The 22,547-nt window shown below is 32.3% G+C and overlaps 1 protein-coding gene across 1 annotated transcript; it reads right to left on the reverse strand.

The window, feature by feature from the left end:
* Positions 1-1,138: 1,138 nt before the first annotated feature.
* Positions 1,139-8,080, reverse strand: LOC114383618 (DIS3-like exonuclease 2). Its single transcript, XM_028343323.1, has 7 exons — positions 7,448-8,080; positions 6,315-6,706; positions 6,163-6,216; positions 5,917-5,985; positions 3,022-5,295; positions 2,817-2,888; positions 1,139-2,074 (listed from the first exon to the last, which is right to left on the reverse strand). Exons 1-7 carry the CDS (start codon positions 7,560-7,562, stop codon positions 1,658-1,660), a joined length of 3,393 nt encoding a protein of 1,130 aa, XP_028199124.1. The 5' UTR covers positions 7,563-8,080; the 3' UTR covers positions 1,139-1,657.
* Between the last annotated feature and the right edge of the window lie 14,467 nt (positions 8,081-22,547).

Consider the following 22,547-nt stretch of genomic DNA (forward strand, 5'->3'; position numbering starts at 1 on the left):
CGACTTTGTGAAAAAAAGTGTATCACCGAAAAAGAGTAGTACTAAAGGCACCACAAAAATGATACTCAAGTTTTATTCATTAAGTTTACACTAAAGATTACAGTCGGTAAGATATTTAAAATAATTACGGTAAATAATTAACAAATTTATATATTTGTTAATTTTTGTTAGAAAAAAATTGAATTTAATTGATATGACCTAATAGTTTAAAAATATTTTTACATTATCAACCATTCATATAAAATAGGGACACTAAAAAATATTTAATTTATCCTAACTTCTTTGAAAGTCACAAGTATCATAAATTATATTAATTAATTGATAGTATAAAAAATTACTCGATGATAATGAGTAACACTTAAACTCATTTTTACATTATTATTGTACAGACCATCTACTATATTTTAATTTTTACTTTATAGAACTTAAATACTTTTTTGTGATACAATTCTAAAATGTTACATTAAATAGGTTTCACGGGTATTTTACATTTTAGTTTAAAATTTTAACTCAGTTTTTGATTAATTTTAAAAGCAATAAAAACATAAAAAAAAATACATATAATATATTATAAATATAACTTTTTTAACTAAATATTATAAATATAACTAATTTAGTTCTATTTCTTTTAAAAATATTTTATTAGAGAAATTGGAAATGTATGAAAAAGATAATAATACTAGAATTTTTTCCACTAATAAAAATATTTTTAAAAATAATGCAAAATACATGACAGTATAAGGAAAACAACATATTTAATTATATCATTAAGTTAAATCATTCCGTATATTTCTTTAATGCAAAATACATGACAGTATAATGAAAACATTTTATAGCATGTATCCTTGGAAATACTAAGCCATGAGAAATATGGCCTTCTCCAAAGTGAATCTTACACTAGAACTTTTATAAGCACCACCACCTCTTCCATGAGGTGAAATTTTTGCCAAAACAACAGTGGAAAATGATGAAATTTAAGAGCAAAGCATGAAACTAATCATCAATGTTTCAAGAACACTACCAATGGACTGGATACCACTTATATCTTTTAATAATCCCATAAAGCATATAAAAAAAATCAAAGAATTTAACCATAAATGAAACACAGTATCAGACAGGATCAACAATGATAACAAACTGCAGCAATGGTATAAAACAAATGACTATTCCATTTCAACGTTTACCAAAGTCAGAAGGTAACATAAAAAAAGGTTTCAGAAACCAAATTACTAATACAAGTGACCACCCAATGTCAAAAAATTTATTGGGCTGCAGTCAAACCAAAATAGAAACGAAGTATGAATTGGCCTCAGCCTCTATTAGAGAACCAAATACGTGCACATACTAAGTAGATGGAACGGGCCAACAAAAACAAGCGCCAATTCCATTAAGAAGGTTCTGTTAGAAAACAGGCAGTGAGGCCAAATCTATAACAGAACCTCCTGCTTTTTTTATCTAAACACCTACCTCCCAAATCTCAGTTTTAAACAGGTTCATAGAACATTAGCAAATTTAGACAATGCAATTTTCCCACCTATGTCGAACTATACACTATTTTCCACAATGGAGCCGAGTGCATTCCATTAAGAGAATCAACAGATTCATCACATAAAAATCTTTGGTTGCAAACCGGATCTGCCACCTCAAAACTACCAACTCACCGAAAATAGGAGCTCATGTACAGCCTCACTCCAATATCAAGGGGGCCATCATCACCACCAACAGCATGAAGTGCTACTGGAATTGTTGAAAGAAGACACACTGTGAGTGGGAAAAATGCAGGGTCAATTTCAGTTTCCGATAAGTCTGATCTTGAAATGGGCTCCTCCCTGTCCATGGCAGTTATACTATCATCCACTTTCATTACTTCACTCTGGTTAGAATTATCCATGGTAAAATCCAGGTTATATGGACAAGTAAGCAATGCAACTTCTTCAAATGCCCTCCACTTGTTAGGGCAGCCCCTCCTAAATGCACACTTACTAGTAGACATGCTAAGCACCAAAGTGGATGTTGTCTCAAGCCACTCCACAGTCAAACCTTCAACTTCATCATAATATATGCGTCGCTCAATCTGAATATGAACAGTGTACATAAGAATGGCATGAAGCATTTGTAACAGAAAAGTACCAAATTGCATAAGTTAAATTATGCAAAAACTCTCAACTAGTACATCATATACACTTATTTTTTTCAATATAGTGCAAAATTCAGAATATGCAAATTCTCTCTGGTGTTTTGGTGTCTCCAGGATGACAGAATTAATATGCACCTAGTTAGATTCAATATTCCTACGTTTATAAAATTTTCTAGGATATGAACTTAAGCTTCTTTATAAATCTATAGTGAAATAAATAAGGTACTTCTCCAATGGTAGAAATTGAATAGATTACAAAATATGTATAGTATTTTTTTTATCCGTAAATGTGTAGTATTCCTATTCAAGTAACACCAACGACACCAACAACCAAGACTTTTTCTATTAGGTTCAGTTATATTATATACATGGATAAAATGATGCCATAATGTCCTATTATGAATTATGTGATGTCAATAGACAAACTACTCGATCAACAACGCCCAACCTCTTAAAATGAAAATTTTCCAACACATGTTATCATTGACTATCAAAAAAATGGTTATCTCTGACAATCAGCATCAGAAAATGCCAAGATCATACAAGCCATTTTCTTATTCTAGTGATTTGCATAAGGTATTCCACATAAAAGAAAATAAAAAGCATACTTATTTAAGAGACACTTTGACACCTATACTCTATGCAAAATTAGAGCTGCATATCGTCAGAAGTTACTTACAGCTAGCTTTTGAATATAAATTGACATGAATCTTGGGCCTAGTCCCAGTATTCTTGCTTCTGACAATAAAACCTGCACAATTGATGTAACACTTTTTAAGTGCAAAGGAATATATATGAGAACCAAACCTAGGATTTTTCTTTTAAAGAGAATGATGACAGAAGTGACTTTCATTTACCAAGAGAATGATTTAGAAAAGTTATACCTCCTTTTTCTTCAGGAGAAACCATATGTAAAGTTTATCACAGGCATCCTTAACGTTTCTACTAGCTAGCTTTCTCTCATTGCAATAAGCAGCAATATCTGCAAGTGTTTCTGCACATGGAACACTATGCTTCACAGCTGCGGCTGATAGTGCTTCCCTACCTTCCATGGATTCTGCAGCAATTTTATCAAAACTAATGTCTGTGAAACATCTTTTTTGCACTTTCACTTCCTTGTAACCCTGCAAAGCCTTCTGATGCTTCATATATAATTCCTCAGCCTCTATAGTAGCAAGTAGTGTCCGGTGAACAATAATATCCGGATACCGACGCAGAGGTGATGTGAAATGAGTGTAAAATGGGACAGCCAAAGCATAATGACCCCATTCATTTTCACTGTCCTTTAAATCTCCACTACAGAAGTAAGATGCCAATTGCATTGGCCTTGTAGCAAAAGAAATAAGTATATTGTAAAGCACAGGATCACCCTTGAGCTTTTCCCTGATCTGCTCTAATGACCAATGGAACTGACCAGATGAAGATGTGTTCAATTCTAAACCATGTTTCTGACAAAATGCCATAAACTCTCTCAGCTTCCGCATATTAGGTTCAGGATGCCTCCTCAACAATGCACCATCAGGATAAGCTCTACATATGACTTCCGCTGCAATCCTATTGGCCAAAAGCATATATTCCTCAACAAGAAAATTTGATTCTTTCCTTTCAGAAAGCATACTATCGTAAGGAACTCCATTTTCATCAAACAAGATAACAACTTTGGGGTTTTCAAGCCGTAGAGCCCCATCAGTAAACCTCTTCTGTTTCAAGACATTTGAAATTTCATAAAGACTCTTCAAAGACTTAATAACATCAGGCCATTCAAAATGGCCATACACTCTAGGATAGCCATCTTCACTGAAATTTGAACCCTCAAAATCAAAAGCCTTGTCAATGATGTCCTGAGCATGTTCATATGAAAGCTTACAACAAGAATGTATGACAGTACGACCAATCCAACGGTCTACAACATCTCCTGCAAGATTTATATCCAGGAGCATGGAAACTGCAAGTCGATCCCCTCCAGGACTAAGTGAACCAATATTCTCTGACAATAATGCAGGCAGCATAGGTAACTTTCTTTGCAACATATAGACACTTGTTGACCTAAACTGAGCCTCGCTATCCAAGGGTGTGTCAGGGAGAACAAAATATGACACATCAGCAATGTGGACACCTACTCTATAATTTCCATTAGGCAACTCCTCAATTGACAGTGCATCATCCAGATCAGTGGCAGTTGAAGGATCAATAGTAAATATGCACAAATTTCTAAGATCTATTCTACTTTGAATTTCTTTCAGTGGAACCTCCCAAGGAACACATGGCAGACAGGACAGAGCTTCAGGTAGAAACTCAGACAAACAGATTGCATTCTGAAACAAAATTGCATCTAATTGGGTCTGAACTTCACCACCTCGTCCAAAAACACGCAAAATGTGAGCCTCGGGAAAAGGACTTTCTTCAACCCAGTCATCAATTTGTGCAGCTACCAGATCCATTTCGATTGTCACATCACCACTTTTCATCCTTTTCTTAATGCAGTTTGGCAACTTTCTAACAAGAAGCATCATATTTGGAAACTTTGGATCAGTTGGTGTCAGTTGGATGTATTCATGCTCAGAAATCAAATTCTTATTCTTCTTCAAATCCTTTTTGCCTGTGTCCCTGAAAGAAACCCACTGCTTCACATTAATGTGACCAACAATACCCTCTCGACGTGGAGATCTCTCAATAATAGCAACCACCCTGCCAGTTGGTCTTTTAGACGGGAAAGAGTTAACCAACAAACACATCTTTTCTAATGCATTGCTCTGCCCACTACAAGAATTGTTCTTTATGGAATCAGGAGCAGCACAGTGATGACCATTAATGCTGTCATGGCTGGCCATTCCATGCAGATCTAAATGGTTAGTAGAACCCTGAGAGGTAATATCATCATAAACCATTGTTTTTTCAGGCAAAGGATAACTTCTATATGAGGAGTTTTGATCAGCATCCTCCTTGTTTTGACCAGGATAGCTTCTGCAATGAGCAGACTCATACTCAGCACCTACTTTAGCTTTCCCATTACAAATATTACCACCCACTTCTTTATCTTCTGTAAGAAGGTTGCAACCTTCCAGTGTTGCAGTGTTGTTACAAGACCCATTTGGTCCTTTCATTTTTGTCCACAATGGCAAGGGATCAAACTTGACTGCAACAATATCACCTTGCACCTACACAGAACAATCATCAGATTACATCCTCCAGCTAGAACATGGCACAATGAGGCACATTTCAGTTATGATATCAACTAAGGAAGAAACAACGCATCTGTCTAAAATCTATGCCAATTAGAATTTAGAAATGAAAAGTTTCATTGTAGAAAGTAGAGGAGAGAAAGGTAATCAATATCGAGAATGTACCCTTGCACACGACCAAAAATTATAACTGTTAAATGGCTCAGAGAATACCCTGCACATGACCAAAAATTATAACTGCTAATCGGCTCAGAGAATTACTTCTGATCTTCCACCCCACCACATAAACCAGTACATACATGGTAAACAACAACAAAAGTCTTATTCAATTAGGTGAGGTGGGCTACATGGATCACAGCATTCCAGAGGTCAACATAACCAGACACGGGCTAGGTTGATAATTAAATCAATATATGCATACAGTAATATATGAAAATCAGAAAATCTTAATGAATGCCCAGGAGACATATAAGCAAATGACCCTGATAAAAGCAACATAGTACTTCACAATGATTTGTATATGATCAATAGGAAACAAAAAAGAAACAATTTTTCAATTAAAAACTTAAGTGGAAATATAATGACATCCATACTTACAGCTCTATTCTGGGCTGGAATCCCACCAATGAAAACATCCGTTGACATTCCATCAATTTTGCAGTATGCCTACATGTACATAGAAAATTTTAATTGCCATATTAATACACTATATGTAGCAGGGAACTACAAACTATATCAAGTTAACTTCACCCCCTCCCATAAAAAACAGGGGGGGGGGGGGGGGGGGGGGGGGGGAGGGGGACAGCAACTAAAAAGACTGTAAGATAGATGTTAGAAAAAAACCTCAAGTCTATTATGAGCATTGACATGAAGGAGAGCTTTAAAAATATCACCCTTCTACAAGCCAGAAGAAATCAACCAAATGTTATTCCATAACAATGGCAGCAACAAAATATTGCACACATGCATGTGTGTTTAAACTACCATTTACTAACCTCCAATGCCTTCTCAACAGCCTCTACAGACCAGTGTGGACTAAAATAATTTTTCTGCCCAGAAAGCCCAATTTGACCGCAAGGGACTGAGTCCTTGTTTTTATTAATTACAGATGACCCTCTGCAACCAGTGGGCTCAGAAAATGATTTTGAATCAATTCCTCCATCATACATTGGCACAATTCGCAAATCACCAGGTTCCACTTGCTCATTGATATGCATGGGAGGCATCGAATTAAAAGCGACATTTGATGATTTGGATAATCCTTGCTCATTAGGAGAACACACATTGACCTGCTTCAATGAACTGCCCAAGGATGGAGAAGCATGAGTAGGTGTTCCAATTTTCCCTGATTCTGGTGACACCCCCTGGGCCTCATTAACTTCAGACGCTATCATAACAAAAAAAACACCAAGAATCACACGAGAATCCATTTTTTTCACATTTACCACAAACACACAAAAAAAAGAGAGAATTAAACTTTCAAACCATTTCACCTAAATTCTTAATCTAAATTGCAAATTTACCAAAAAAAGGAGAGTTGATCAGAGTGGCAGGTAAAACAAACAACCACAAGCAACGAGTCCAGTTCATAAGGATCAGAATAATATCTCACAAGGTTGTGAGTTTGAATCCTACTATTGATGATGTGAAGACCTTGTTAGTGTGGGTAATATGTAAGTACTGTATGCGAGCAAGCCTAGAGGCCTACCCTGCCCCGGCAAAGACCGGATATCCAACACACTTAAACTTTTCAACCTCCCCAAAAAAATCAAACAAACAAATCACCATGGCACATTTTGCATTGACTGAACTATTCAAGACCCATATACAACAAAAGCAAACAGTAACAGCAACAAACACAAGACCCGCAATAAAACCTCGGAACCATTGGTAAAGAACAGTGACATGTGTTCACATCACGAACACAAATAGTTACACCCTTTCTCCTCAAAAAAAGAGAACTCGCTTTCGATTTGACTTTCCATAAATAGGAAAAACACACAACATCAACTTCAACACCCACAAAGCCATGTTCTCATAATCCACAAGTTAACCTAATAAAACAATTGAATTATGTCTTCCGAGAATTAATAATTTGAAGAAGAAAAAAAGGATGAAATTAGAACACCTGAAGATGATGGAGGATTTTGCTTGGATCGACGATTGGATCGGCGCTTCTTCTTCTTCTCCTTTTCACCGTCGTCAAACCTCTCGGTCATGGATCCTTCAACAGTGGCTCTCATAATTCTCGAAATTAAGAGAGAGAGAGAGAGAGAGAGAGAGAGAGAGAAAGAGATTTTGAAACTAAAAAAATAGGAAATTCAGGGAAACGAAACGAATCAAGATGGAAGAGGTTAAAAAAGAAAAGAGGAAAAACACTAGGCCTTCCGTATTTGGGAAAAAAATATAAATCGGAAGAACCCAAAGAAGAAAAAAGTATCGAAAGAAAAAGGAAGATAAAAGGTTAGGATTATAAGAATTATTCAAGAATAAGAAGATTTTGTATTATTGATGAGAGTAATAATAGTAGGGGAAAAGGAGAAGTGACAAAGGTTGTAATAAGAAGAGTAAGTGTAGGAGGAGAAGAAGGTGGGTAAGTAAGGGTATGAATGTGATGAGGTTGAAAACGACGTTATGATTGGTCGGCAGGGACAAGGGGCGCGCCGACTCTTCCTTTCCTTCTCACTCTTTTCTTCCTACTTCCTCTCCACTTCTTTTTGTCTCTCTTTCTCTTGCCTTTTCCTGCTTCCTACTCCACTTCAATACCCTTCTTTTTTTCTTTTTCTTCACTCAAGAATCCCTTAGGGTAGTAGTCAGAAAGATCAGAAAGATGAACCTAAAGGTGTTTGCAATCTTCGATTAGATTGATTTTAATTAGAAAACATTTAATCTTATTTTATTATTGACTAAATTATAATTTTTATTTCTTAATTTCTTTAATTTATAATTTAGTTATTTTTATTTTTAAATTGACAATTTTAGTCATTTAATAAATTATTAATTATTAATTATGATTAATAAAATTATTAAGTCAATTATAAGTTAAATAAAAATTATTAATTATTAAAAAAACTTTAATAAAAAATATTAATCATTAAAAAAACTTTAATAAAAAATTATTAATCTTAAGATATAATGAAAATCAGAATTAGCAGTGTTACAAATATATAGGTTCTCAACAATTGCTTTACAATCAAGCTCAATATAAATATTTTGCACCCATATAGAATAAATTTACACATACAATAAAAAATATATTAATATGAATGGCATCATAAATTTATAAAAGAAACTAGAGAAGAAAAAATAATAATTATGCACTCATAATAAAAAATAGTTTTACTTAATAACATACTAACATGTATGGTATATTTGTTGATTTTAATAATAATTACCTTAAAAATTATATTAATGATGATTTGTGATGGAATTATAATAATTTTTTTACATGATCAGTACATCACCATTAAATTTGTTTTCAAAATCAAATCCAAAATTCATTCAATCCTATCCCATAAACATTTTTTTTGGTTTATTCAATTTTGGGTCTTTTTTATTAGATTTGATCAATTTATGATCATCTTCTAATACAATATGTATTGTATGTGTAAAGTCATAAGGTGAATCAGGATCCTTAATGATTTTGATTAAATACAACTAATTATGTAACGACCCGCCTCGTCGCTATGGTATCCACATTGTAATATTCGATAATTTTAATTTTTATAAAAAGAACTCCCTTAATTTTTTATTATGAAAATAGAAGTGATTTTGTCACAACATAAACACGCCATTACTTAAGTGAATATGCATAATTACATAGAAACAATAATTCGGTACGTCATACACATAACGAAAATTAAATATTTTCATATATATATAATTAAAATTCCAGTTTTACATCTTTAACTCAACAAAATAAAATTTAAAAACCAACTACGGGGGAATTGATTACAAAACACAACTCTCTCCCAAAATAATGCCAACGTCATTACGTCGGCTCGGCGACTCCTCACCAGAATCTTACTCCCTACACCCTGCCACTGTCATTCTGCTCCCACGAACAAGGTTCGTGATCATCACAGGTATCAACCACACGATACAAAATTGCAAGGGTGAGTTTATTATAAAAGAACCAATACCAATTCCAAATAACCACAATTAGCAAGGAACACACGCAAACATGATAAGCATACACAACAATCATTATTCAACACTCATATCCAACAAATATTCATCATTCACATCCAACAATTACTCATCATCCATCCATGGACCCAATCAAGACTGCACAGAATGATGCGTGCACCTGACTCAACACTCAGGTGCAATGTGGTACGTATCAACAACAACCAAACCTCAGGAAATAGTCTAAGCGTGTCCACACGACACTCTCACTTAGGGAACTGTGCTGAGTTTGTCGAGACCACCTGGTTGTGCACGTAACAGCCCCCCTCCCATAGGTGATCAGCCTGGGAGCCCAAAGGTGTTCCCTACCAGGTGACAGTCCCCTAGTACAAAGTACACTTGGCCACAGTTACTCCATTTCCTGTGTCGTATGAGCTATGATCACAGCCAAAAGTAAGTGCCAAAGACCATGGACCAATTAAAGCACCTAAGCATCCCCTCAGGAATGCTTAGATTCTCTAACCACGCTAGTTACCCACGTCTGAGCCATCCGACAAGGTCAGTGCACTCTACCCCCCATGACATACACTTCATACGACGTATGATCGTGGCCAAAAGCTAATGCCAAAGACCCTGGAAGGTCAGTGCACAGTGCCCCCCACGATCATACACAACATCCAACGTATGAGCGTGACCAAAAGCTAGTGCCAAAGACCTTGAAAGGTCAGTGCACAGTGCCCCCCACGAACATACACAACATGCACATGCCAATGCATTTCCAACATCAATCAACAAATCGTATTTCCATGTCATTCACAACATAAATATCATCTCATCTCAATGATGTTATCAACAACAACAACAACCTCATTTCATATTCACATATTCATCAATAATAACAATTCATGTTGACATGGTCTTTATTAACAATGTCATCTCAAATCAATATCATCATAATTATCATTATCATCACATATCAATTAAAATCCTCAATAGCAACATCAACAACAATTCAAACAAACACAACAATATCATTTCCACACGCACGGTCTTCAAACAACACATTTCAAACAACCAAAACAATATCATTCATCATAATATATATATATATATATATATATATATATATATATATATATATATATATATATATATATCGCATCCCATTAGTTAAAACGTAATTTTCTTTGAAGAAAAATCAGCATGCAACAAGGACAGGCAGATATCCTCATAGCTAGGTTTCCTGACCCTAACTATGGTGTTAAAACGGTAAATTTTATAATAAACTCCTCTCACCTATCGTGAGCTACCCCGCAGATTCCTCGTCGCGTCACTTGAAGATTCCTTTTTGTCCTTGCTCGTCGATTCCACACAAGCCTCTACCATGCCAAAATGAAGGAGACTTAGTATCGATTTCAGAAAATAAAACTAGTAACAGTGCTCTGGGTCAAACACCCACATCACTACATGAAAGAGCTGAGAGCATTTCGGGTTTTACAAAGGAACGTCATTTGGAAATTCTGACCACGCCAATGTGACCGGAGTTCAGTGTACGTTACGAAAATAACATGCATTTCATGAAAGGATAACGTTTACAAAGTCTCTTTCTCTAAGATTTTTCAAAGGAAGCATAAGACATGCAATGGCGGTTTCAAAGTCAGAAAAGATGCAAAGACAAGATGAAACTAACAAGAAACAAGCATAGAACCATGGTTACCTCAAAAGAAAACGAAAGGTCAAATTAGGGTTTTCGTTCTCTACCGGAACCGCAAGCCAAGTTGGAAGATTCCGCTTCGGTTGAAGGGTTCCTCTCGGTGTGGGTTTTCAATGGAGAACAATGATGGTTTGTGGTGGCTAATGGTGGCTGTGGGTGATGGAGAAAGTTCTTGGAACTTTAGAAATGGCTTTGGAAGAAAGAAAGAAGAAGAAATGACGTTTTTCCTAAGCTACAAGAAAGCAAAGGCTAAAATGCTTAAATAAGAGATGCTCTCGGGAACGGAAGCTTCTAGCACACTCCAGATATCTTCTCAAAGATCCCAACGGTCAGATCATGGAAAATTGTCTTGTGAAGTTGAAAACCAAATTTCGAGAAGATCCAACGGTTAATGAAGGCTGGGAAGCGTTTTTACCGAGGCAGCTTCATGTAGTTTTCTCTAGAAGCTTCATTAAGAGGCTTCCTCCAGAAGCTTCATTAAGAGGCTTCTAGAACACTCGAGACATCTTCTTAAAGATCCCAATGGTCAGATCATGGACAAATGTCTTGTGAAGTTGCAGACCAAATTTCGAGAAGATCCAACGGTTAACGAAGGCTGAGCAGCGTTTTTACCGAGGCAGCTTCATGTAGCTTTCTCTAGAAGCTTCATTAAGAGGCTTCCTCTAGAAACTTCCTCGTGACTTCTTTGAGAAGATTTCTAAAGAGGCTTCTTTGAGAAGTTAGATCCTTATCTATACACACCCCTCTATTAACTAAATTAACTTCCTTAAAAATAATTACGGATGAAAATAACGCAACAAATAATCAAACATCAAACATAATTACTAATAATATATAGATATATATGTCAGGGTGTTACAAATTACAAAGTTTAAAAATTGACTTTAATAGGACATCGAATGAATGCATTGTATTTGCATTTGATAGATGAAGCCTTGATAAGCACTTAAGACTTCATTAATGTTCTATATATGAAATTTGTTTTATAGAGAATGGCTTGAAACATTCTTCCAAGGATCTGTCAAAGGCCAAGGAAGTAAGAGAATAATCAAAGAGTCAAAAAACAACATCTCTCTTCTTCTAGTACACCTATTGTGGACAATACCTACTACACTTATTGTGAACAATATCTTTTCTGAGCAAAAACAACTTAAACTCGACTAAAGTGTGACTCAAGAAAGATAAAAGAGAGTGGTGTTTTAGGATGGATTGGACGCGCATTCAATGTTTGCATTTAATACACCAACAAACACCTCTTTAGTTGCAAGATCAATGAAAAAAATATTGTTTAGTAACAATGGACACTTTATGAAGAATGATTACAGATACGAGAAGCTTTGAAGAGATGAAGTTACAAACCTACAAGCAAATATTTGAAATTCATTTTTCCCTTTTCTTTGAGCTATCTCTTTGAATTTTCTTACGTTATAAAGCTATCAAAACACTTTGTATACCTTCAGATAAAAAACTAAGTGTTTAATTTGTATAATCGTCTATAATACATTGCGACTAGTCAATGAGCAAACCAACTTCAACAAATCTTCAAATTTGTTTAGAGCCAGAACTGGCTTGATAGAACAAAGAATACTAGGGTTGTTTAAAGCTTGAGGATAAGCTTTGTTGTAGTTGTGAAGTAGTTGTGAAGAATGCTTTATTAAAGTTAGTGGAACTTGATAGATTGTCAAGAATTGAATATAGTCTCAGTGAAAAAGACGAACCAATGTAAAACTTTTTGTGTCTGATCCTTTTATATCTCTTGTTTTAATTGACTAAGGGTTTGAATTTGATTTTATTTTTTAAAAGAGTTTTTGCAAAATCGGTTAATATCGTCTAATTGAGTCTGATGTGAAAATCAGGTTTTTTTTATCTTTAAGCTTTATCAGATGATAGCTTTGTGATATTTGTCTTTACAATTTGATGTTCCACATCCCAATATAACAAAATCTTTTAATAGGAAGTATGCCTCCCAAAAAAGTTGTAGATACATGTCTTCCTAATTTAATCATGTCCTGGATTATATTTTAAAGAATAAATTACACTAATTATCCCTAAGATTTTGTAAAAATATACAAACACCTCCTGTTTTTTTAATCATTACAGTAATCTTCCTTGTAAGAGGTGTTAGTGTATATATAAAGGTGTGCCAGTGAAATATTTTCAAACATTTAGGGGTATTAATGTAACATATAAGGGAGTGTCACTGTAATATTTTCAAACATAAAGGGGAATTAGTGCGTGAATAGAAAAAAATAGTGTCATGTATAATTTGAAAAAAAAAAACTATTAGAAAGTGAGTTATGAGTCTAACTCAAATCTACAAAATCAAGATATGTAAGATGAGGATTGCTCTCACTTATATAGTCTATCTCGATATTATCTTTAGTCAATGTGAGACTTCAACATGTTTTCCCTTTACCCATGACTACCCGCCACGTGAGACTTTCAACACACCCTTTTATCTAGCGATAACCACTATTTATGTGAGTTTTCCAACAAAAGCTTAGAGGTACAAGTGTAATTTTATTTATTTTAAATTACAACATATAAGTATTAGAACAATGTCAAATTCAAGATGTAGATACATGCTTTAATAATATTTAAATTTTAATAAACTTATTTATGTTAATTTGCTAAGACTTTTTAAAAAAAATAAAAGGCTATTAATATTATTAAAATCAAGAATGAGAATGACAACATTTTTCTAACTCGTGAGAATAAAGATTACTACTCAAGTTTTATCCCCTACAAGGATTGAGATGAGTCTGGAGATGAAATAATCAAGAGAATGATCATGAAACTCATACTTTTTTTTTTACTACATGAAGCCCATACTTATCTTGCCTTATTTAAGTAAAAGTTATTTTGTATTATAACATGTTTTGAGAAGTGTTACTCTCCATCACATACAACTAAATCACAAACTTAATTTTACAATAAATAAATAAAAAACACACTTTATCATGAAAAATACTCATTTGTTTGTTCATTTTTTGTTGGTGGAAGAAATTTGAAGAGTCCTCAATCAACTTCTTAATTCAAGTCTCCTATCATTAGAAAATTCTATTTAATGCATCTTGACATGGACTTTTTCTCCTCAAATTTATTATTTCCTCGATAAATATGATCATTCTCTTAAATGAAAAAAATTAGAAGTAGAGAGATAGAGTTATGGATCTTACCTCCTTGTAACTCCTTTTATCTATTTGTAGTTTTATCATTTAAACACCAAATTCCAAAACCTTGATTACATTTTTTTAATCGGTATCATTGTGTCAATGATAACTAATTAGCTTACACGTCATCTAATTGCTTACACTTATAATTTATTTTTTAAGAAACATTAAGTTGGTTAAAGTCTAGTTGTGTCTATGGGACTTGTACAACTTATATTTAATAGAACATGATGTAATATATTTTTTGATCTTCTAGATGAAAAAAAAAATTCTTTCTCGTTTTTTCTCTCAAGTTATAGTTTCTTATATTTTGTTTACATGGTATCAAGGCCCCTCATTTGGGAGCTCCCTTGTGCATATTAGTCTAATTATGCATATTTTTCCGATTTATCTCCTTCCTTGCTTGATCTTGATTTTTCTTGTAATGATCAATAATGGTGAACATAAATCTTTTGGTTTATCATTCAAGTTCCTATTATATGCATCGAAATGAAAGCCTTATCAAATAATTAGTTTTGAATTTCTTGACAACAAAAAACTATCATTTTTTGTTGAGTGCCATGACCATAGCCTTCAATAGAAGAATAAGTCTCAACTCATTGATATATCTCCTCCTACATGTGATAAGCGCAACGTTCCTCTATTATCATAAATCAATCACTCTTTAGATTAATCCATTATTCAAAGTTTATTTTGGAAAGAAATTGCATTAGAAATACTATAAGGGGGATGTCTTTCAACTCTTAGAAATACAAGAAAAAAATTTGGCACTTAAAACATGTGACATGTTACTAGTTATTACATCTATCTCAAGGGATGATGAGAATAGTTGAATAACTTCATATAATTTTATTCTTACAACTATCAAATTTATTATAATTGTGAGTTAATTCCTATAGTTAGGGAATACATAGAGAATTATTTGATTAGGTTTTTTAAATTGAATGATCAATATTTTGCTGTGAGATTGCAAATCTTGTTAATGCAATATCTTCCCAACATGAATTAGGTATTCTCATTTTTAATTCATTAAAAGAGACACTTATGTGACAACTCTAATGAATCTTTAGTTTTAGTTATTGCGTATGACCTCAAATGTGGAGAAAGATGAAAGAGTAAGGAAAGATATGACAAAATCTAAGGTCACATGAATGGAAGAAGTACTTATGGAGAAATAGGACAAAGTACATAAATGTATAGTTTTTATTGCAATTGCACTAGCCACACAATTAAGGCTTGCTACAACAAAATATGGCTTTCCTCTTAATTAGAAGAATAATGGTGCATCAAATTTTTTGGTAGGTTGTATTAGGCGTATTCAAAACTAAACCAAATCAAGCATAAAACTAAAAATCAACCCAAAAAACTGAAAACTGCAAAAAAAAAACTGATAGTCATTGGTTTGGTTTTTAAAGTTTCCAAACCTTGTGGTTTGATTTGATTCACAGTTTGGCACATGAAAACCAAACAAAATCGAATCAATCCTGTTAATGTATTATAGGCTCATATGACACCCAACTATGTGAAATGACAATCACTCATGGCTAAAAGTGTAAAATGCTTAACTTAATGAAGAAAAGTGAAGCCTTAAAGTAGAAACCGAAACATGAATGTTATTTTACTATTTTTTTTAAGTTAAGTTGTTTGAACTTGGAAGCAAGTATTATGTATTGTTTTTACTTTTAAGTTGAATGATTATTATTCAAGTATTATTCAAATTGAAAACAATTGCTATTTTACTTTATGTTCAATTGTTAAAACTTTTATTATCCATTTGTGCAGTTGATTGTTGAATTAGTTATTATTCAAGTTTTGTCTAATTAGTAACACATTTTTTTTAGCATTTTTTAATACTTACTAATAGAATTTTCAAATCGCAAAAATTGAACTAAATCAAACTATAAAAGATTGGTTAGGTTTGGTTCAAATTTCATAAATAATTTTAGCCAAATTAAACTGCACTACACTTAATTTCTTGTTTGGTTTGGACTAATTTTAAGCCAAAATCGTACCAAATCGTACTACGAACACCCCTAGATTGTATGGAATTTGTAGATCATCTAACGATTGACAAACAAAGTGTCAAATCACATTAAAGAAAATAGTAGAAATATAAGCTTACATTTACACCAAAGCAACACAAGGCCTTGCTAGGTTTGTTGCAAAGTCCATCTAGTTGCATAAAAAAAGAATCAAGGTTTTATATACATTGGATAACTGTAATATGAGGTAACACATTTTCTAGAAAAATTTCATCTTGGACTCATACAATTGAGTTTTCTTTTCCTAATGCAACAATGATTTTTTTATTTATGAAAATGCAATAATGAAATTAATAGATGAAAAATGATAAAAATACATCTATATAATTTTGAAAATCAAATTGAATCAAACACAATTTAAACTTTTTGTTTTTTAAAACAAAAAACTCAAAAATAGCATTTATGGTGAGTCTCCAATTTTTTACAAGTATAGTTAAAACTTATATGATTTATCACATAAATCTAATGGTTAAGATTATCTAAACAAGTCATGAACCTAAGCCTATTTGAACATCCTTAAGTGCAATGTGTAAATTCAATTATCATAAGTTCTTAGGCGTTGTTATTTGTTTATGTGAAAACATTACTTTTGAAATGAATGTTATTTAAGTTGAAAATGCATGCAAAAAAAAAAAAAACACACAACATACCATAAGAATAATTTCCAAGTCATACAATTAATGTGAGTCATATACTTTGAAGAAAGACATAAAATACAAAATTAATTCAAATAAAAATAACTTCCATTATACACATGATTATTTAGAAAAAAAATTTGACACGATAAGATATAAATCAAAATCAAAATATAGCAAAATCAAAAAAATCATTTACTATTTGTTTAGGCGCATCATTTTTACAAGATAATTCATTTTTACCATGAACTTCAAATACTCCATGTTAAATTACCGTGTTTGGGTAGGTATTTGTGAAGAGTAATTGAAAATATCTCATTTTTAATTGATTAAAATAGAAGAATTTGAAATTCCAACAAAAAAGAAAGAATTTCAAATTCCTTTATCTATCTAAATCAAGCTCACACTCACTACAACTGTACGCTCATGTTCTCACTCCATCACTCATAATCCTAGCTTGCTTTGATCCTTCTCTCTGCCATTCTTTTCTCTATGTCAACCTACACTCACACACATTGCACCCTCACACTCACATTCTTGCTCAATCACTCACAACTAACTCATTTTTTCACTATGATTATTCTCTCCAACATTTTGTGTTGGATCAAGTGGCCTCGGAATAATTAAGAAGGGGGGGGGGGAGGTTGAATTAATTATTAATGAACCTTTACTAATTAAAAATCTATCATTCTTAATGTTACTAGATTCAAAAATAGAAACTTAACCAAAAGTAAAAGCGATAATTAAAGTGCACAGTGGAAATTAAAGAGTGTAGGGAAGAAGAAGACAAACACAAGAGTTTTATACTGGTTCGGCAACAACCCATGCCTACATCCAGTCCCCAAGCGACATGCGGTCCTTGAGATTTATTTTCAACCTTGTAAAATCCTTTACAAGCAAAGATCCACAAGGGATGTACCCTCCCTTGTTCTCTTTGAACAACCAAGTGGATGAACCCTCTACTTGAACTGATCCACAAGAGATGCACCCTCTCTTGTTCTCAGTTACAACAACCCAAGTAGATGTACCCTCTACTTGTACCACAAAGGATGTACCCTCCAATGTGTTAAGACAAAGTTCTCAGGCGATTAGTCCTTTGAAACTTTGTGAAGGGGAAACAAAAGATATCTCAGGCGATTAGTTCTTTGAAATCTTTTGTTTATGGGAAAGGGAAGAATCAAAAGAATTCTTAGACTATGTTGTTTTGAATTCTTTGACAAGGGAGAAGGGAGACACAAAAGAATTCAGGCGGTTAGTCTTTTGTTCTTTTGGAAAAGGGAGAAGAGAGACACAAAAAGAATTCAAGCGGTTAGTCCTTGGTGAATTCTTTTTGTCAAAGGGAAAAGGGAATGAAAAAGATGAATAACACACTTTTGTTTTCTATGAAAGAACAAAGTTTGGAAACCAGAAAACTCAGAAAGCTTTTGAGTTCAAGAAGATGTTCAAAGAGACTCAAAGGTTGTAAAAGAAGATATGAAAAAGTTGTGTAAAATGCAAGTCAAAGTCTTGCTTTTATAGTCTCTTCATGTCTGGTCAAGAAAACCATTAGAAGAGTTATAACCTTTAGAAAAACCTGAAAACCATTAGAAGCGTTATATCTTTTGATTTTTATTCAAAACTTGTCACTGGTAATCGATTACCAAAACCATGTAATCGATTACACAAAGCTTTTTATGAAAGGATATGACTCTTAACAATTGATTTTGAATTTCAACGTTCAGATACACTAGTAAACGATTACCAATATCTTGTAATCAATTACACCATTTTGAAATCAATTGGAACGTTGCAAATTCAATTGAAAGCTTTTGAAATCAAACTTTGTCACTAGTAATCGATTACATGAAACTGGTAATCGATTACCAGAGAGTAAAAACTCTGGTAACTTAGAAAATTTTGAGAAAACTCTTTTGAAAAAACAAAACTGTGCTATGTTTGTTTTTTGAAAAAACTTTTCAATACTTCCCTTATGAAGTCTTCTTGATTTCTTCTCTTGAATCTTGAATTCATCTTTTCTTGAATCTTGAAATCAAACTTCACTTGATTCTTGAATCTTCTTGATTTCTTCTTGTTGACTTAATCTTGAAATCATTCTTTGGGTTTTTGTCATCAACTTTGTCATTATCAAAACTACTTGAATCAACTTGATTCATCATCATGAAGCTTTCTTCTACATTTTGTTCATTCTCTCTGTTTAGAGTACTCTCTCGTGGTTGATAGCAAATTTTTCACTTATCTCTAATCTAGGTTTCATTTTATAGTTCATTGATTTGTGTTTAGGTTTTGATTTTTTTTATTAAGGGTTATACTATACAAGTGAGAAACAAAGATTCATTTATATTTTGAGAATAATATTCAAGTTGGGGAGGTATCATCTTTTCCTGATTTTTGTTATCTTCATGAACTTGTAATACTTTTTTGTTGTCTTCTTGATCTAAAATTTTATTTTTAATCTCTTGGCCTGTTTTTCTTTCTTTTCAATATTTTAAATAAGGGCTTGTTTATAAGTTTATTCATTTGATTATTGGAGGTGCTCAAAGCTCATTTTAATATTTGATGATTGTTAGAGGTGTTTAAAACTATAATGATTTATGTATAATGCAAAATAGAGAATGTCACATTTTAATACATGGGATTAGACGGAATTCCAAAATTAGGTAATTTTATTTTGTGTGCCTTTTATTTTGTGAGTGTGTAAGTAGATCAAGAGAAAAATGGATTATAAATGTGAAAAAATATTTTTAGGTATTGTTTTTCTTTGACTATTTGAGGTTGGTGTCCTAATGTCATGTATTGCATGTTTGTGGAGAATATAGCATGTCCGATTATGTGTGTGTGTGTGCTAATTTCCTTCTTTTTCATTATTACATAATCACAACACAATTTTTTTTTTCGTTTATCTTAAATGTAAATGACACATGATATGATTGTCTATAGTAGTATACTTAGAACTACCATAAACTATATTCAATGTCTAGGTGGATGAGTCCTCTTAATTGTTAGAGCATGCAAAAGGTACCAATAATCAAAATTTAGTTCAATCAATTCAAATTGTATTTAATTGTATGACTATTACTATTTTTTAATAATGAATTTTGTTTAGATGTCTTATAAGTATATGATATATCTTTTTCAACTTAAAATTTTACTATATGTTGTTAATGTATACTATTTTGTGGAGTCTTCCTGCATTTAGTTTAGAAATTTTGTTAACAACTAGAAATCTTTATCATTTCTAAATAATTATGTGATAGTAACATGAAAATAGGAGAGTTTACTTTAACAAATATAATCAAAGTTTATCCTTGTGTTCTACTTATATTGAGTATGTGCTCTTAAATGTGATTCACTATTAAACCCATGCCCTTATTTGTAGTTGAGTATCATGAATACTTTCATTTGCCAACTTCAAGATTGTCATTAAATGAAATCATTTTTATTTTGCTAATATTTTTGGTTTTGTTGTTACATCTTGCCAATATCACAAACAAAAGTGTGAAGTATTAGGTAATTTTGTTTTGTGTCACTCTTGATTAGTATTCTAAAATCTATTTTGAGAACATGCCTCGCCAACTTGAATCCATACCAGTTTGGGTAAATCCTAAACCACTTTAACATTTTAATCAACCAAACCAGTAAAAATTGGTTAAATTGTGCAAAACTGGAGAATTCAGCTAGTTTTGAATTGCCTAGTTCTTTGTCAAACTGAAAATTATGCTTAACCAAATCAAACATGGACCGAGTTGTCAATTTTTCCATTGGTCCATATTGATTCGAGGTCATATACCTCAAAATGGCATTGCTATCAATATATAGAGAGGATATATATTAAGTTAGGTAAAGCTTTTCATCAAAGTATAGATTACTTGATTTTTTTCACTAGTTAAATTTGATTGTTACTAAATATAAGTCAAAGGTAAAATTTAAGAACTTTGTCCTTCAAATGAAATATTAGTAGCCATTTCCTTCAAAGGGCCAACCTTACCTAAATTAGAAACTATGTCCTTAACATCTTATCTTTGTTAATTTTGAGCCTATCTTTGTTATGTGTTGATCTTTTAATGATTTTAGTTGCTTGGAAAGATTACTATGAATCATCGAATGAAATATTTTTCTTTCCAAGCTCTACCTCTTTTGGGAAAAACTGTAATGTAGTAGCCTATAGGTTTTGTTTTTTGTTTTATCTCTAACATGCCATAATTTTAATTTTGTTTTAAAAGGAAAAAACTATGATTATGAACTTTTAAATTATGAGTTTTTAATTTAAGTTTGTTTTATATTGTGATTTAGATGACATTTTTCTATGTAGTTTTTTTTTGCACATATATTATATATATGTGTTTTGGGTAGGAACATGCAGGATCTTATGATTCAAGTTACGAGTTTTTATTTTTCTCCCGATCTTATGTAAGATCTTGATTTTAACAATCTTGGACATGACAATTACTTCAAGAAAATATAAAAGAGGAGATAATTAAAATTATGTTTACTTGTGTCTTTTGTATGATTATGAGTGTAGTAGCATGATATCATAATAAATATTATTTTAAGGAACTAGTCTGCAATTGGGAATTGGAACAACACAGTTACCTTAATTGTCTCTATAAAGGGTCATAAAGAAATTGTATAGAACAACTACGGGTTATTAATAGTGCATTTCTCAAGCTTTGTAGAATTTTACAAGAAAGTAGTGGATTAATAAGAACAAAAAATGTTCCAATAAATGAAGCGGGAGTTATGTCTTTACATATCCTTGCTCACAAATTTAAGTACAAAATAGTGTAGTTTAATAAATACAAGTTTAAATAAAAAATAAATAAACAATTCAATAATGTCTTGAGAGTTATAATGAAAACGAGCAAGAATTATTTGAAGTTTCATACTTATAATATAGAAGATTCAAATGCAAAAAAATGAAGATGATTTGAGGTAAGTTTATCAATAGTTAGGCTAGATTAACTAACTATAAACAATTTTCATAAACTAAGTATATTAATAAACTTGTGTTGTTTGTAGAAATATGATGGAGCACTTGATGAGACACTTGTTCTGTCTTAGTTTCTCTCTTAAAGATAGACATAAATATCGTAATAGAATAGAAAGGATGATGTATCTACAAATATGTTAGCATTATATTTAAGGTTTATTTATGTGTTACATGAGTGGGAATGATCTATTTATTAAAAAAAAAAGTTAGACTTAGACTTTTTAAAAAGTCTTTTTTGATTAAAAAGGCCAAGTTTTAGGCTAAAAAAAACCTTATTAAGCCTGGTAGATTTACTTGTTTATATAATATTTTATATATATTACATATTACATAAATATAACACATATGTAATATTTATATTTAATAATAATTATTAATATTAATAATAATTTTTATAATAAGAATAATGTATGTAATGAACAAGGCTTGTTGGCCTAGTAAGGCCTATTGACATTTTTATAGTCCTCTTGTAAATTAGGTCATGTAAACAAACTTTTAGGCCAAGTTAGGCTTTAAAATAGCTGAGGCTAAGGCTTAAAAAAAGTGTTG

Source organism: Glycine soja, chromosome 14 (genome assembly GCF_004193775.1).
Source record: "Glycine soja cultivar W05 chromosome 14, ASM419377v2, whole genome shotgun sequence".
In the NCBI taxonomy this organism is placed as follows: domain Eukaryota; kingdom Viridiplantae; phylum Streptophyta; class Magnoliopsida; order Fabales; family Fabaceae; genus Glycine; species Glycine soja.

Excerpts from the sequence above, each read along its gene's own strand:
- LOC114383618 (XM_028343323.1), bottom strand. The coding sequence starts at position 7,562 with ATGAGAGCCACTGTTGAAGGATCCATGACCGAGAGGTTTGACGACGGT. Across the intron at positions 6,707-7,447 it reads AAATCCTCCATCATCTTCAG|CGTCTGAAGTTAATGAGGCC; the intron begins GTGTTCTAATTT and ends TTGTTATGATAG. Across the intron at positions 5,986-6,162 it reads ATGCTCATAATAGACTTGAG|GCATACTGCAAAATTGATGG; the intron begins GTTTTTTTCTAA and ends ATGTACATGTAG.